Raw genomic sequence first — 13,489 nt, 5'->3', positions numbered from 1 at the left:
GCCGCGGCCGGTGTCGTCCGGGCGCGAAGTCCGCGCGATCGCACGCACCGTACGCGTCCGGCTCGGGCAGGTCCATGGGCCTGGGGCGTGGGCTGGTCAACCCCTCGGTCACCAGCACCGGACTTCCGGTCGCGTAACCGGGTTTGCCGCTACGCGCGTACGGTTCCCGCGCCCCAGCCGTGGCCCAGCTGAAACGTACGTGGAACGTCTGGCCGAGATGCATGGGTCGCCCGGAGTCCGTCACGTCCCGGTGATAGAAGTACACGTCCAGTTTGCGCACGCCACCCGTCCCGTTGTGCGTGACCCGGTATTCGATCGCGTCCACGGCCCGGTGACACACCCCGTCCACGTACACGGGATGGTGACGCGGTCGAAAGTTGTCGTCGCCGTCGCCTTCGGCTTTATGAACGTGGCAGTCGTATGGCGATCCGGTAGCCGAGGCACAATGGTGGTGCGCCGTGGCTCGGATGGCCACCAACCCAAATCTCTACACATAATATTATCATATAATCGTCCAACGGTCCATCTTAATGACATTAAGTATATATTCTTAAGATACCCTTTTGATTATCAATTATTAGGTTAGGTTAGAAATCTAAAGGGATTTTAATTTTTGTAATGTTCGTTTACTACTAAGAGTAGTTCTTTGTTTTGAAAATAGTACTATTCATATATACTTTTAATTATTACTGTTAATTAAATCTCCAACAAATGCATTATCAAACAAATTTTATAAAATATTCAAGTATATACAGGTCTGTGCATTTAAATCGATAACAGATACTCAATAAAATTTACTATCGTGAAAAGTAACAGAACATATATCGCTATAGGTTCTATGTTAACGTTTAAACCTAAATAACTGTAGTAGTAACACGATTATGTTTTGCCTTTTTTTCTTTGAATAATTTATTCAATTTAAAACCGCTAAATCTATTATATTTTTAAAGTGTTCACAATTGAATACTGTCAAAATATAATACTAGCACTTATCAGTTCTAGAAACTATTATTAATCATTTGGAAACGATAAACGTGTTGGTTTTGGGCTAGTAATACGCTTTTGATGACTGATTGTTATATGAATGCATATATTTCATTATAAATATATATTACCTCGGTTTTTTTATCGCCGCTATAGATCGGCTGCACCGCCTTGAAAAGCCCTTTTTCACTAAAATGACGTTCGTAACTCAACCATGAACGATTGTTGCAAACATCTTTCAAAATCGGAACAAACAGTTGACAACTGGTGTTTGTTGTCACTAAATACTCAACCGGTTGTTCGACGGAGCAAAGTGAATTTAACGCACTGTTCTTTAAGCCTACAGCAAAAAATGTATTATTATTTCGTATGTTACGCGTTATAGCACCGTAATACGTGTGTGTAATAAATGTTGGTAAAATACTGACTGAACGTTTTGGTTTCCGAAGAGTTGATTCCAGATACGACGGTATACATCCAGCGCAAAGACTTGTACGTAAGGTCATAGCTGTTGTATACGGAATCCATTCGAGAGGAAAGCGCGATGGATCTACCGCTGTTTTCGTCGTACCAAGTGAACACGTCTCGATCACGCAGCGATGCTCCGATTCGCGATTCCGATTGAATTGCCTGTAATACGTGGTAATACGAAAACACATTAATTTTATTATACTTTTGGGCGCGGTGCTTCGGTAGATTCTACTTCGAAAACCAGACGAGGGGTTAGTTACAGATGATAAACCACGAACACAACAATCGATATGCGTGTACATGACGAAAATTTCTATATTTTTTAGGTATAATAAATATGTATATACTGTATATGACGATGCACGTTATCGCGGTACTCACGTCTCTTTCGGGATAAAAATAATCCGACGGCACGTTGTCGATCACCACGTAAAACAACGAGGAATCGAATAGAATCGATTCGTGTTTTATCGCGTCAGACTTGACTTGATCGGAGCACATGGTGAACGTCTTCAAATCGTGATTCGTGCAATCAGCGTCGCAACAACAATTGATGTCACAGCTGTAGTACTGTGCACGCGTAGTAAATGACATCACGTATTAATAATAAAATTTATGTTAAAGACAAAATATATCTGGTGCGAGACTAAGTTTTCCTCGACAGATTTTGGTAAAAAATGAAAATAAAAACTCACGATTAAATCGCAGGCGCAATAAACGTGATCGACGAAACGTACGACACCAATGTTCAGCTGTGAGACTGTAGTCGATTCCGTGGTTGTGCTGTTAGCGGCGATGCTGTTGTTAGTGAGAGTGGCGACCGTGGTCTTGGAGGCACTAGTGACGGTGGTCGACGAAGTCATTTCCGTAGACGTGTTCACGTCGGGTTTGACACCGACTGCACCGGGTGCGGAAACGGTCGCGTTTCCCAAACCGTCGACTGTTTTATCGGCATCGGCCGTCGCGGGAACGTCTAACACGACTATTTCCTTTAGATCTGCAGACTTGTAATCGGAATCTCTTCCGGATGTGTTGTAATGGTGGAGGACCCCATCACCGTCGCTACCAGTCGAGAAGACGGCTGCAGGCGTTTTTAACGTACTTTTGGCCGTTATAGTTGTACCGGCCTTTTTCGGATTCGCCGTCGTCGTAACCTTTTTCGGTTCTATCGTAATCGTCGTCGTAGCCTTTTTTGGATCCATCGTAGACGTCGTCGTCGAAGACTTTTTCGGATCCATCGTAGTCGTCGTTGTCGTCGAAGCCTTTTTCGGCTCTATCGTCGTCGTCATCGTTCTTTTCGGATCTTCCGTGCAAGTTTTATCGGCCGCGCAGTCCTTGGCGTTTTGGCTCGAAGCACTTACGCCGAAAAACACCACGACGACAAGCGCCACAGTGAAAACCGTGACCACGTGACGACGACGCCCGACCATCATCGCGGTTCGCCGTCAGAGTTCTACTCCGTACCTGCGGAAGTTCCGGGCGATCACGTTCAACCGGAAGCGTACCGTGCCCAGAGATTCCGTGTGCAACCGGTACCGGTCCGTGCCGCAATACACGAAATCTGGCGTTTTCAGCTGAGCGCCACCACCCAGGAAGAACCTACGAAACTCGTCCCTGAGATTACCTGTGACAAAGTTAAAAGAAAACATCATGTCTCTTAAAAATCTTCGCGTCTAATTACATCCTAACACGCTAATGTGCATGTACGGTATTCTTTTACGTAAGAAAAACTAAGAAAAATTTCACTATACCAAATAATCAAATGCAATTGGTAAGATACTGATGCAGTGATTCGAATATTTCATGACATGTAGAGCAATAAAGTTAAGTGTAGTTAACTCTACAGTGGTTGTAAATATCCTAAAAATAGAAGCGTGAATTCGAATGTTGAGTACGTCTAAAGAGATTGTATACAAATAATGATAGTCAGAAAAAATGGTTACATGAGCGTCGTAATAATAGATCCCAAAAAGCTATGGCACAAAATAAAAATCATTGGATATAATTGATCAAAAACAGATTCAGCATCTATTTACGATTAGGTGGCACTTTATCGGTGAAATTATTTAATATAGATGATCATAGACGTATGTAGGGATATTTTGAAGGAGTTTAGACCCTCCAAAAAGTAATATGGCAGTATTGTACTAAAACTATCAACATTTATTTTTATAATCTATTATTTAGTTCTTCTAAATATACTTTATTTTTTTCCAATGAGGGTGGCACTTGACCCCAGTATTCCCCTAGATCCACTCATATTGTTGATAAAATGCTGACCGTCATGTACAATACTGATATCTAAACCTATTAAGATTATAATACTGATTCTGTTTGTAAATAATATTCTAACAGTATCGTTCACCAATCTTATTTGAAAAAGGTAAAGCCATAGTAATTAAATTTTCTTTTAGAAATATGTTAAAATTAATTAATGTGGTATCGTGATAAAAGAAAAATCAAATAATCACTCCTTAAAACCAACAGGTCAAAAACAATATTATTATACTTACCGATCGGCCGCCAAGTGTGACAATCTACTGTATGCGTTCCCGGTGTAGTCGGTACGTAACAAAACCCGTAGCCGTAAATTTCACTGCGTCCGTAACTATCGTAGTGGTACACTTGTACGTGAAACTTTGGCCAGCCTTAACATGAAAAATAGTGTGTCGACGTTTTAGAAAAAAATCGATCAGTGGTTATTTTTTCGTCACTAAGTCGACTCAATCGATCAAAACGTATGTATAAGTACCTTGAATTCCTTTGGAAGCGAAATGAATGTCGATCGGATGACACCACCAGGTACAGTTATCATATGACGGCGAATCCACTTGGGTCTGCCCTTCTTTATTGCCGGATATAATTTTCCAATTAGTGCCTACACAAGTATGCGTATCACGCGATAACGATCAATTCTATCTCATCAACACGACTTAAATAGGTATTAAATAATACATAATGAATATAAGTTAATACTTTATCTTGATTCGGTACTTTAAACGTGGAAATCAATAGCCACTCACTGTATTGGTTGTAAAATGTAAATTAAAAAAAAAAATTTATTTATCCCTACTTTTGCGTGACAAACAACTTTTTGACTGTGTGCATATATATTATATGTGCCACAAGGGTATTGTGATATTTATTCACTGGGAATGACGTTTGAAAAAAAAAATGAAGCCACTATCGATTGCGTGACAACTATTGCCATTATTATAAATAATGGAACTTGTTCAAATACCTGGATTTACATTCAAACTTGCACGGGTTTCAGGTAATCCAAATAATTTATTTTATTAGTTCTTAACTTGTACATTGTTGTCGCAAAATAAGTGTACATTATCATTTGGATGATATTTTGTCCCAATACCCATTTGGATAGTTTAACTGTAATTACGTCATTCAAATATTAAATTTAGCCCGTATAATAATATATTATATCAATAATTTATAATATCATGAAAATGTATGTGTGAATATCGATTGTTTATAGATGTGATCGTTAAATAAAATAATACAAGTTTCATTTAAAACGTCAAAATATGATATGCGAACATAACGTGGCGACGTATTGTCATGACTTGTGCGAGTACAGAACACGACCATTAACTTAAGAGTAAGTTTCACGTGTGCAAAGGTGACAGAATGTGTATTGTGATCAGAGCCGTAGCAAGGGGGGAGAGACAAAGGTGTCTACACCCTGGGCGCGATTCTTGGGAGGTTTAAAATATGAAAAATTTGCATTTTATGTTAAACATTTTTTCAGTCAATGTTGAAGAATATTTTATTTACAAAAACTTCAACGTCCTTTATATTAATCGAAGCAATTGTTGAAAATAATACCTAAAGTTATAATATTTTTAATTTAAAAATATATAACGAACTCTTCCGGTACGCGAGTGCGCCTAATATTCCGAATGAGTAATAATAATACTAATAATCAGAGCTTGGGACTTAAAGCATTTGCTTATATTAATGGTTTGACATAAAATATAGCAAAGAGTTATGGAAGTGTATGTCATGTTATAACACGTTTCAATTATAAAATTTGAAAAAGTGGTACTTTCCTTCTTTGACGATTTTTTTAAAAAAAAATGCTTATTTACTGTTTTTCTGATTACCAGATCTAACCTAGATATTTTTCAACTATTTATAAATATCATTTACATTTTATTTTTCAGAAAATTTCTCGGAAAATCTGTAAACAATAAAGCAAAATGTCTCAAAAATTAAAGTTAGACTTTTTTTTATATTATAAAGATTAATTTATATTTTTGGTTTTTTAATTAAAAAATTATAATATGGACTGTATCGATTTGTTTTATTATTTTTTGTAGCCTTTAATTATATATTCAGCACAGTTTAAAAATATGTCTACTACTTTATCAAGTTTATGTAAAAAGAAAATGTCGAAATTTTTGTTAATTATTTCCTATTTTAGGTAGGTAGTTTTTTTTTTTTTTTAATAAATGTTTGTGTTCACATTTATGTTTTTTAAATGCTTATTTGAGTGCTCATAATGATATTTTGAAGTGCTCGAAAAAGCACTTATTTTATTGATTTAAAATGCTTTAAGACCCGAGCCCTGCTAATAATAATAATAATAATGATAACGATAACAATAATATTAATAATAATAATAATAATAATAATAATAATAATAATAACGATTCGCTCACCGGCGTGTACGCTCCATTTGCAAAACAGACTCTTGGACGGGAACTGCTCGGCGCTGCACAGCTGTCCGATGACAAAAAGCTCAGCCATTACGACGCGACCGCAACGTCAATACCGCCGCGGTCATTGCAGCACGTTCGCGCGCGAATAAAATGTTTTTTTTTTTTTTTTAAGAAAAAAAATAAAAAAACGACGTTGAACGTGTTACAATATTATTGTTTTCGAGGAATACGTTTCGGAAACGCAGTGAAAACAAACGAACAACCGTCGACGCGCGACCTGTTATTATCGTTTTACGGATTTTGGACGTGCACTGCGCCCGTTACCGCGGCGGGGGTGCTCCGCGTACGAATCGCACCATGGTCCCGGTTGCCGAGCGACCGCCAGAAGTGCGTTCGAGTAAACAAAACGTTACGACGACGCGCGCCAGCTGCCCCCGAGCCGTTTTGCCGGGAGCTGACGGTGGTGACAGTGGCTGTTTTCACCGGAGCAGATTCGTAACCGCGATCGCCCGTGGACATTAAAAAAAAAAAAAAAAAACGATACACATACCATTTACCTGATCGTGAAAAACGATTACCACAGTAAACACTGTTATTACAGTGCCGTCCCGAGGGCAGGGCAAACGGGGCACTCGCCCGGAGCCTCGTGTCTCCAAGGGTCTCGCGTTTATACAATAATATATATATATACAACATACCAGTGGCGCCGAACACTTAATTTTAAGGGGCAGTTCGCCCCTTTATTTCACTATGGTGGTGGGTGTCTGGGTGGGTGTGGAGTGAGTTGGGCGGATAAATTTACACTCTAGTTAGTAAATCTTAGGAATGTACAAATTAAGTGACAGTCGATCTATAGATGGTAGGATACTATGATGCGATAGAGTAATCCGCCTATCAATGCATGTCATTATACCATATCAAATATAAAGACGTACGTTGACATTTACCTATATCTATTTCGCACACATGATGGAGCTAAACGCCTCTCGATTCTCAGAGTTTAAAAGTGATTATACAGCATGCAAGTACATCTTTTAAACATTTTAAGATAGTTACTTAAATTACCAATAGCTCCGTGAAACATTTTTGAAACATCTTTTTTTTAATAACAGTTGTTTAAAAAATAAACTGTTTTTTGTTTTACATTTCTATAATTTTAATAACGTATTTAATATTTAAATAATTAAACCTATATTAATATACGCTTCAAATTGATATTGAGTATTTTTTTCTAAAACCATTATGAAGTACGTAATCAGTAAGGTAAATAGGTAATAATTAATACCTAATTTATAATTATCATTTCCAGTCTGTATGATTATTGATTTATGATAAAATATGAGGCATTTTACTCGATCAGAATTTATATTATTATTATTATCATTTATATAATTATTATGTGCTGTTTTAAGCAGCACATTTAACAATCGTATTCTAAAATAGACTAAATAGTACGGGCTGTCGATTATAACCCATTACCCCCCCCTCCCAGACACGCTACTGCTGAATAGTACTTACCTAATAGATGAAATTGGAGTGATAAATTGCGAGAGACTTCATGATGGTTAAATTTACAATCTAATCATTTAATCATGTAACCTGTCTTTATTTTGGTCTAACTTTTTGGATGTTGGTATTAAAAAATGTTTATTTTTTGCTCAACCAAATAAAATACAAGTCGGCGCCATTGGACACTGATACCATATTTTTCTAGTTTGACTAACATTATTGAATGATCAACCGAATTGAAAACTTTTTTCATATCTAGAAAAAATCCTATAACTGCCACATTGGTTTTTGGAAAATATTGAGCATGTTCCCAAGAAGTTATAAAGTCTATCTATGATGCATTTTTCTATGAATTTAGAAAGTATTATTGTAAGTGCTATTAGTCTATAATTGGTACAATCACTTTTATTTAAATAACGTTTAGGTAACGGGATTATGATAGTAATTTTTAATGAATGTGGTAAAACACAAGTAGTAATAACTAGGTTAAAAATACATTGTAATACTGTAAGAATATTAATAATAATAGCTTTTAGGATCTTATTTTTTAATTCCCACCTATCGACAGAACATTCTGGTTTAATATTTAATATATATTTTTTAATTTCATTACTTGAAATTATGATTAGATTTATTATTACTTATAATAATTAGGATCATAAAACTCTGTACCTTATTCATTTACTATATGAATAATAAAAAATGTAATATACATTCTCGAAGGACAGAACTGTGGAATTTTATAGGAATTTTATAATACACTGACCACAATGAAATTTTTTTTTCTTATTATATCTACATAGAAACGACTAATTATTTTTACGAGTTGAAAAATAAATAACTAGTTATTTAAAATCATAAATTAAATTTAGCTAAAAAATAACACTCCATTCATCGACTGTTAGGCCGTACGAAGTTTGACGAGTCAGCTATTTTTCTTACATTTCTATTTAAAATTCCAAGTAATATTTAATTTTAAAAATGTTTGTCTTCAAAAGTGGAATCAAGCTCCTGCAGAACAGAGTAAGTACGATAAGTTATAATATTCATAATTTAAGTAATCAGTTCGGCCTCAACATGAGTACTAGTCGTTTCTTTTCGATACGATATCACCACAGTCCAATAAATCATAGGCGCACGTTCAGTCTCAACACTCGGGAATGCTAAGATTATTCACCCCAAGGTGATCCGTGAGTGATAAAACCTCCTTACACACTCCCTACATCTATCTGATACAAGGTGTTTCAGTTTTACCATTTAATTATAAATTAAGCAATTAAACATCATTACTTTTTATCAAAAGCTATCTAGACAGTGGATACATATTAAAATTTTGTCTTCATAAAACAATTAACATTTTAGAGTGACGTAGTTCTGAAAACATCATGAATACCTGTTAATGAGAAATAATAGTACTCAATATCGCTCCATATTCATAAAGTTATCATGTGATTATTATTGGTGCATCTGCCCGGTTGCCCGATGGGCCAATACGGTCCTATTCATTTTCATATCCCATATCGTTCAACTTTCAGCTCGTAGCTGAACTACAATCAAATTGTAAAACGCTTAAATAACACTTGACACCAGTTTCCATACGTTTTCCTCACACCATCAATAACAATTGACACCTTACAAGTTCGTGATCAGAAATGTGCACTCGTCTATCTTATATACCGATATTACCGACATATTCTTCTCTGGCTGAATCAGGACATTAAAATCATTAGGACCTAGATCTCATTCGCCCTAAATAACCCTCCAAAACATCAATCACTATTTGAATGTGACGAGTTAATAACATTATAATCATTTAATAGTTTTACGATCTCGTATAGTACGCTACACATTTATTTGTAGGGCACAAAAAAATAATCGAAATGTTCATGCATGTTTAATCAAATAAATAATGTAATCATTACATTTTTACGTTGTTTTTGATAGAAATTAATATACAAATTTTTTTTACATAGTTCGTTCAAAATGTAATGGAAACCAGGTGTTTACAGCCATGTCTATCGCTGGTGAAGTACAATTTTTTAACACCCTAGGCTATAATTAAATAAGAAACATTTTTACTAAATACATTTTTAATAATTTTTAGAATAACGCCAGGACACTCGCCACCCAGGCGTCAAGAGCGAGAGCATTTTCTTCTGGCGAATCGAACAAAGTAAATCAATATTTTTAAAATTAAAATTAAAAAACACATATTTGATAAGAGAAAAAAAACCAAAGTAAATTGGAGACATTAAGTTATTGAGTTGATTTAAAAACCGAACAAATTTATAAGTTTTTATGTTATATTTTCATATCTTGTTGTAGAATTATACAACACAAAGTTGAAAATAAATGATTTATAACTTTATGAATGAACACGGTTATCTTTAGCATTTTAATTATGAATACATAATTTTAACTGGCATTCTGGACTATACAAAATAATGTATTGGTTAATTATTTATACTTTAAATTCGTAACAATATTATGTCATAAAGTGATAAGATTAAAACTTTTTAATAGCGAAAATGTTCCATCAACGGAGCTATTTGGCTATCCCATTCCATAAAATCTTTTAAATTAAAACATTAAAACACTGTTCTTATAATTAAATATGACATGTTTATTTTTTAAGAAAATTTTAAAAAAAATTACCATGACCTAGGAGGTCTCCCTCAATAACCATCAAAAAAATAATCACTATTTGGATTTGACGAGTTAATGTTGTTATAATAATCAAATGTTCATGCATGTATAATAAACAATGTAATCGTGATTTTTTTACATTATTTCTGATAAAAATTAATGAGTATTTTTTTTTTTTTTTTGTGTACAGCTCGTACAAAATGAATTGGCAGCCAATAATTGTTTACAGAAGTCGCCGTTGCTAGTAAAGTCTTCTTCTTATTATTCGACCTGACCTAATCCAAATTTAATTGAGAAGAGCTAAACACATTTTTAATATTTTTTAGGACACCGCCAGGAGTGTCGGAATGAAGTTATTAAAAGCTAGGGCGTTTTCTACTGGCGAATCAAATAAAGTAAACCAATATTATTTATTCTGAGTGATTTTCTATTTCAAGATTGTTACGTTTTTTGAAGGTTAAACTTACCAACTCACCGGTCAAACGCATTACATGTACATTAATACCTGGCGATGGAGTGTATCCCGAACTTATGAAATCCGTTCAAACCGTAATGAGTGCGATTGAAGCCCCGATTGATTTCGAGACTATATTATTTTCTCAAGTACAACAATGTTGCACTGCCAAAGTAGAAGATGTTATCGAATCAATAAATCGTAATAAAATTTGTTTGATGGTAATATTATTTATATTCTAAAATTAATTTTTGAACGTTGCAAATTTAATAAAAATCTATAATTTACAATTTAGGGACCATTAACGAATCCATATGGCACGTCATCTGAAGATAACAATAATAACTTTCAAATGAAACTCAGAAAAGGATTAGATTTGTATTCCAATGAAGTTCACATAACATCTTTTCCTGGAGTATGTACCAAACATAAAGATATAGATTTGGTAATTATCCGGGAACTTACCGAAGGGGAATACTCTGGCATTGAACACGAATCTGTTCCTGTAAGGCATATTATTTACGTTTATGTCATTAAATTTATACTGTTTTCAATGTCTTTTAGAATGTTGTTGAACATTTAAAATTAACCACTGCTAAAAAAACGCGAAGAATTGCCAAGTTTGCTTTTGACTATGCAATTAGGAAAAATCGCAAAAATGTTACATGTGTTCACAAAGCGAACATAATGAAACTTGGAGATGGTTTATTTTTAAAGAGTTTTTTAGAGGTGTGAAACGTTATACAATCAATCAAATATTATTTTATTATTATTATCTACTGGATCACTATAGAATTGACAAACAAAATACATAATTTGACAACAGAATGTTATTTTGTCAGCTCGCAAAAACGTATCCTGGAGTCAAGTATAACAATATGATCGTGGATAACTGTGTTATGCAAATAGTGCATAATCCTCATCAATTCGATGTACTTGTCATGCCCAATTTATACGGCAACATATTGACTAACGTGGCTGCAGGATTAGTTGGTGGAGCTGGAGTTGTTGCTAGCTCATCGTTCAGTCCTGAGTGTGCCGTATTTGAGCCTGTAAGACCTCGCTAAAAATATGTATATAACCACTATAAACTGTTGCCTTCTATCACAGGCATCTAGACACTCGTTCCAAATTGCTGTTGGTAAAAATATTGCGAATCCAACAGCTATGTTGATATGTGCGTCAAAAATGCTTAGGCACGTTAACCTACAGCATTACAGCGATGCCATATTTACGGGTGTTAAAAAAGTGCTTGCTGCTGGTCAAGTAAATAACAACTGATATATTTCATCTCTGTAATTACCCAGTTGGTAGGCAGTGCCGTCGTTAGCTAACAGGCAACTTAGACGATTTCCTACAGTTCTTTGCACTTAAAACAAAATCAATAAAAATTCAACACATTATATGTCAAGTTAGAATGGTCAGATATACTTAGGTGTACTGAAATTGTACGACTTCTGCTTAGAGCTTCGAAAAAGCTTGTGACGGCGCTGTAGGTAGTTAATTAGGTAGTTAGATTTAAAAACCCTATTTTTTTTCTTTGGTACATACTAGAGATGGGCATAAAGTTTATCGATATATTCTACAAAAAAATTGATGTTTAAAAATATTGATGTTTACCTTAATAAGTTTTAAGAAAAATTGTATTTATATTATATGTATGTATGTTATGTATGAATTGTAAAATGTTTAAATAAATAAGTAATTTAAACATCCATCTTTGGATTAGAAAAAATCGATTTTTTTTCAATACATCGCAATAAAAATGATGCAGGATTTCGATATATCGAACGAAAACATTGATTTATTTTGCCACTCTCTAGTAGATACGAGTATTTTAAATTATTTGGATATTACATGTTCAATTTATGTTCATCGAGATTTAGACAAATGTTTAACATTACTATAGATAATTTTATGATTATATAGTTACTATATCATCATGAAATTAGGAAAAAATGAAATATTGACTTTTATTATTTAATGTTTTTAGGTGAAAACATTCGATTTAGGTGGTTCAAACAGCACTCATGAGTTTACTGACGCCGTTATAAAAAGTATTACCTAACTATTGTTAGTTGATCAAATATTTTTTTAAGCAGTGCTCATAGAAAGCGAATAATTTTATTTTTATGTGTATAAAAGAAGGTGTGTTCAAAATTGATCTTACCTAATAGGGGGAGGGGGTCTTTATTTAAAACACAAATGTATTAGGGTGATATTTTTTTTCATGCAGTACTCCACTAATTTTTTAAGTCATATATGTAAATAATTTAGGTGAAATTTAAAAGGTTTCATTCATCCTTTCTGGTGCTGCAAGGTTGAAATATGACAAAAAAATGTTAGTTTTCTTGTTTTTATTTTAAATCTCATTCAGAAAATAAAAGATTTAGCGTGAACACGAAAAGAACTTGATGATATATTTTTATACTTTTTATAAAGAAAAATGAACTGAAGAAAATGCTATTTTATAGAAAATATAAAAATCTATCGTCAAGTTCTTTTCATGATCACGCTAAATCCTATATTTTCTGAATTAAATTTAAAAAAAAAAATTAAAAATAAACAAGAAAACTTACATCTTTTTACCATATTTTAACCTTACTACAGCACCAGAAAGGGTGAATGAGACCTTTCAAATGTCACTAAAATTATTTACATATATGACTTAAAAAATTAGTGTATTAAAAAGTACTGTATTAAAAAAAATACCACTTTAGTGTATATGCATTTTAAATAAATGTAC

General features: G+C 34.1%; 3 protein-coding genes across 3 annotated transcripts in view; 1 reads left to right on the top strand and 2 right to left on the bottom strand.

Annotated features, from left to right (window-relative positions):
* Positions 1–2,897, bottom strand: part of LOC112691805 (tectonic-3-like) — a 9,313-nt gene extending 6,416 nt beyond the window's left edge. The window contains exons 1-5 of the mRNA XM_025566207.1: positions 2,151–2,897; positions 1,837–2,025; positions 1,413–1,614; positions 1,116–1,324; positions 3–487 (exon numbers count right to left, since the gene is read on the bottom strand). Coding sequence (XP_025421992.1) covers positions 3–487; positions 1,116–1,324; positions 1,413–1,614; positions 1,837–2,025; positions 2,151–2,888 — 1,823 coding nt within the window. The 5' untranslated portion in view covers positions 2,889–2,897. The remainder of the gene's footprint in view (positions 1–2; positions 488–1,115; positions 1,325–1,412; positions 1,615–1,836; positions 2,026–2,150) is intronic.
* LOC112691850 (B9 domain-containing protein 2) lies at positions 2,892–6,611 on the bottom strand. Its single transcript, XM_025566269.1, has 4 exons — positions 6,135–6,611; positions 4,208–4,333; positions 3,969–4,103; positions 2,892–3,079 (listed from the first exon to the last, which is right to left on the bottom strand). The coding sequence occupies exons 1-4, from the start codon at positions 6,220–6,222 to the stop codon at positions 2,901–2,903; spliced, it is 528 nt and encodes a 175-aa protein (XP_025422054.1). The 5' UTR covers positions 6,223–6,611; the 3' UTR covers positions 2,892–2,900.
* Positions 6,612–10,497: 3,886 nt separating this feature from the next.
* Positions 10,498–12,966, top strand: LOC112691914 (isocitrate dehydrogenase [NAD] subunit beta, mitochondrial-like). Its single transcript, XM_025566354.1, has 8 exons — positions 10,498–10,533; positions 10,616–10,684; positions 10,746–10,964; positions 11,039–11,248; positions 11,308–11,472; positions 11,586–11,795; positions 11,854–12,009; positions 12,737–12,966. Exons 2-8 carry the CDS (start codon positions 10,637–10,639, stop codon positions 12,809–12,811), a joined length of 1,083 nt encoding a protein of 360 aa, XP_025422139.1. The 5' UTR covers positions 10,498–10,533; positions 10,616–10,636; the 3' UTR covers positions 12,812–12,966.
* Positions 12,967–13,489: the final 523 nt, after the last annotated feature.

The sequence above is a fragment of the Sipha flava genome, unplaced genomic scaffold, assembly GCF_003268045.1.
Source record: "Sipha flava isolate LNK unplaced genomic scaffold, YSA_version1 67_pilon_pilon, whole genome shotgun sequence".
Lineage (NCBI taxonomy): Eukaryota > Metazoa > Arthropoda > Insecta > Hemiptera > Aphididae > Sipha > Sipha flava.
Note: the sequence above shows the minus strand (reverse complement) of the source record. Positions and strands in the feature narration are given on the sequence as shown.

What these genes read in the sequence shown, in the direction of transcription:
- LOC112691914 (XM_025566354.1), top strand. Translation starts at nt 10,637, where the DNA reads ATGAAGTTATTAAAAGCTAGGGCGTTTTCTACTGGCGAATCAAATAAA. An exon ending in GTAATAAAATTTGTTTGATG is followed by an intron (nt 10,965 to 11,038) that starts GTAATATTATTT and finishes TTTACAATTTAG; the next exon opens with GGACCATTAACGAATCCATA. An exon ending in AGTGTGCCGTATTTGAGCCT is followed by an intron (nt 11,796 to 11,853) that starts GTAAGACCTCGC and finishes CTTCTATCACAG; the next exon opens with GCATCTAGACACTCGTTCCA.
- LOC112691850 (XM_025566269.1), bottom strand. Translation starts at nt 6,222, where the DNA reads ATGGCTGAGCTTTTTGTCATCGGACAGCTGTGCAGCGCCGAGCAGTTC. An exon ending in CAAATGGAGCGTACACGCCG is followed by an intron (nt 4,334 to 6,134) that starts GTGAGCGAATCG and finishes ATACTTGTGTAG; the next exon opens with GCACTAATTGGAAAATTATA. An exon ending in TCACACTTGGCGGCCGATCG is followed by an intron (nt 3,080 to 3,968) that starts GTAAGTATAATA and finishes ACTTTGTCACAG; the next exon opens with GTAATCTCAGGGACGAGTTT.